The sequence below is a fragment of the Micrasema longulum genome, unplaced genomic scaffold, assembly GCF_059751315.1.
Source record: "Micrasema longulum isolate JH-2025_06_02 unplaced genomic scaffold, ASM5975131v1 h1tg000527l, whole genome shotgun sequence".
NCBI lineage: Eukaryota > Metazoa > Arthropoda > Insecta > Trichoptera > Brachycentridae > Micrasema > Micrasema longulum.
In genome coordinates this window covers 99560-102215 of record NW_028277724.1, presented here as the reverse complement: position 1 = coordinate 102215, position 2656 = coordinate 99560, and the positions used below count along the sequence as shown (strand labels likewise).

The 2656-nt window shown below is 33.9% G+C and overlaps 1 protein-coding gene across 1 annotated transcript; it reads right to left on the bottom strand.

The window, feature by feature from the left end:
- Window positions 1–232: 232 nt before the first annotated feature.
- Window positions 233–2121, bottom strand: Dhps (Deoxyhypusine synthase). Its single transcript, XM_088227694.1, has one exon. It carries the CDS (start codon window positions 1991–1993, stop codon window positions 881–883), a length of 1113 nt encoding a protein of 370 aa, XP_088083820.1. The 5' UTR covers window positions 1994–2121; the 3' UTR covers window positions 233–880.
- Window positions 2122–2656: the final 535 nt, after the last annotated feature.

The following is a 2656-nucleotide window of genomic DNA, read 5'->3' as shown; positions in this document are numbered from 1 at the left end:
ACTCCTACACTTATACACATAAACACACATCTACACTTACTCTCATACAAATACACATAAACAAACCCTTTTGTTGTAACACAGTTTAATAATATGTATGATTCTTATTTAGAAACTTTGCTGGTCTGTCTCTAAACTGTATTTTTTTTAATGTTACAATATCATTGTCGATTGTTTGTATCTTTAAAATAAATAAATTATCCCACTATAATAATAATGAAAATGGAAAAACTTTGTTTTAAGACGCAAATGATTTATTTCATGACCAATCGGTTTCCGACCTATTATGCGCTCCTTTATCAAAGTATATTAAATTTTATGATCTCCATACATGAAATAATAGAAATGCTTTTATTTTAACTATGATCATGTTTATAGTTTTACTTTCTAAGGCATAACATTAGATTTTTAGCTTCAATGGGGTCCACATATAGCTGGTTTATCGAACAGACTTAGTTCTGCAGCATACTCTGTTAAAAAGATTGAAAATCTTACTGATGTAGAAACAGCTAGATTGGTATATTTCAGTTAGTTTGACAGCGTTATGTCTTACTGTATACTGCTGTGGGGAAATGCTGCAGATATTGATTCTGTTTTTGTGCTGAAAAAGAGAGCTGTTTGAGCAATTTACAATATGAATCCCAGAGTCAGTCACATGTCAATATAGTTATTAAAAAATAATCTATGTACATAAAAATATTGATAATTTTAGAATGTACAGAGATTATCATAGGTTCAACTATTATTCAATATATTCTAAAAAAATTCCTGATTCAAATTTAAATGAATTCTAGAACATGCTTCGAAAATCAAAAAAGGAAAACCCAGTGACAGAATAAATAAATAGAGATATTGTTATATTTATTACTAAAACATATTACTATAGATCTGTTTGTATATTAAAATGTTCTCTTGCAAATGTTTCTCCTACCAAAAGCGGAAAGACTAAACTCGCTTCTGCGTAGATTTTCACGGGGCTCGCATCTTTCCTTATCTTTCCCCATGAGACCGCTTCGTCTGGCCTCGCACCCGCGTCACTTCCATCGTACTCGGACGATGTGTTCAGAAACACGCAGAAATCTGCTCCATTTCGCATCAAATTAGCGTTACAAATATGGTGCTTTATGACACCTCCTCCCAGTATTATCATCCCCGTGTTGTTAGCCTTTACTGCCATGGTGTTGAGTCTTCGAAGATCACTTAAAATATCGACAACAAGACCGGGGTTTCTATACGAATGGAAATACATCATATCACCGAGGCTTCCGTCGGTCAAAGCTGGGCTGAAAACGGGAATTTTATTCCTCCAAGCCCAGTAATGAATAGAATCTTCATTATTTATTCTTTCGCCAAGGCGCGCTATGATTTTTGATGGCGTCCAGATCATTCCAGAAGATTTTTGTTCTTGTAACATTTCGTCTAAAAGTGGCATGACCCAATCTTCAAATTTGCAGTAATTATCGTTTGGAACTAACAAATTCCCTATCCTATTAATTCCTTTTTCCCGAAGCTCGCTTCCTTTTAAGTCAAATTCGCCTATGTACGTAGCCGCTAGACATTTGATGAAATCCTCTTCGACCCCGCCAGCTGTTGTTACTAAACAATCCACCATTTTGTGTTGCACTAAGAACTTAATTGTGTCTCTAAGTCCAGAAGATATCATGTTTGATGTAAATCCTAAGAATATTGTACAATTACTGTTCCTTTTGATGAATTCGTCCTGTTCGTACGTGTCTATTTTATCTTCTTGTAGAGGTATCCGTTTGCAGGCAATCATTTTGTTTATTTCTTGCACGGCCAGGCCGAAGTTGGTCGCTTGAAATCCGGAAGTCACGTAAGATTGTAACAGCTTGTGATAATCTAAACCATTATTCCAATCGTATCCCCGAACTCTCGGAGTATTTTTAGGTAATTCTTCACTTTTGAGTAGAACCGCGCTAGTTGCAACCTCGGGTTCAGCTATGTTACTAGAATTCGACTGCATTTTTAACATTTTCTTTTTATTTAAGCATTTACTTTAGCAAATATACAACCTTATAACATGTCGGTGACAATAACATAACCTAAAACTTGAAATGTCAAATTCACATGTCGAGCCGTCAAACAAAGTTTTGCACAGATTAATTTAATTTCAGCTTTGATGTATAGTTTTGTCTGTGCTTTATCACCATAGAGGCTACGTTCATTTGCCCAAAGTATTCCTAAATGATCGTTTTGATCGGTAAAACCACAAATCTTTTTTTTATAGTACGCGCAATCGTTTATGATCAAACGTATTTGTAGTATTTAATTAGTATAGGCACCTGAAGAAATAAGCAAGTAAGTTTCTTTATTAAACAAAGTTTATCTGTTTCAGCCCATCTTCGGTGGGACAGCCAAACTCCGGATATAAACTATGTAATGAATAATGTAAATTGTAAATGTACAATATTGGAAAATGTCACTTGTGTAAAATATTTGGGTTTAAAAATAAATAAATTTATGAGATGCAACCTACAAACTGAAGAAATTTCTAATAAAATAAAACGTTTGATTCATTTTTTCATACCTTTAAGAAATATACTAAGGATTAAAAAACTAAAACAATTGTATTATGGATTGTTAAATTCAATACTGACGCATGGTCTGATTGGCTGGGGAAACTGCACTAAAACGA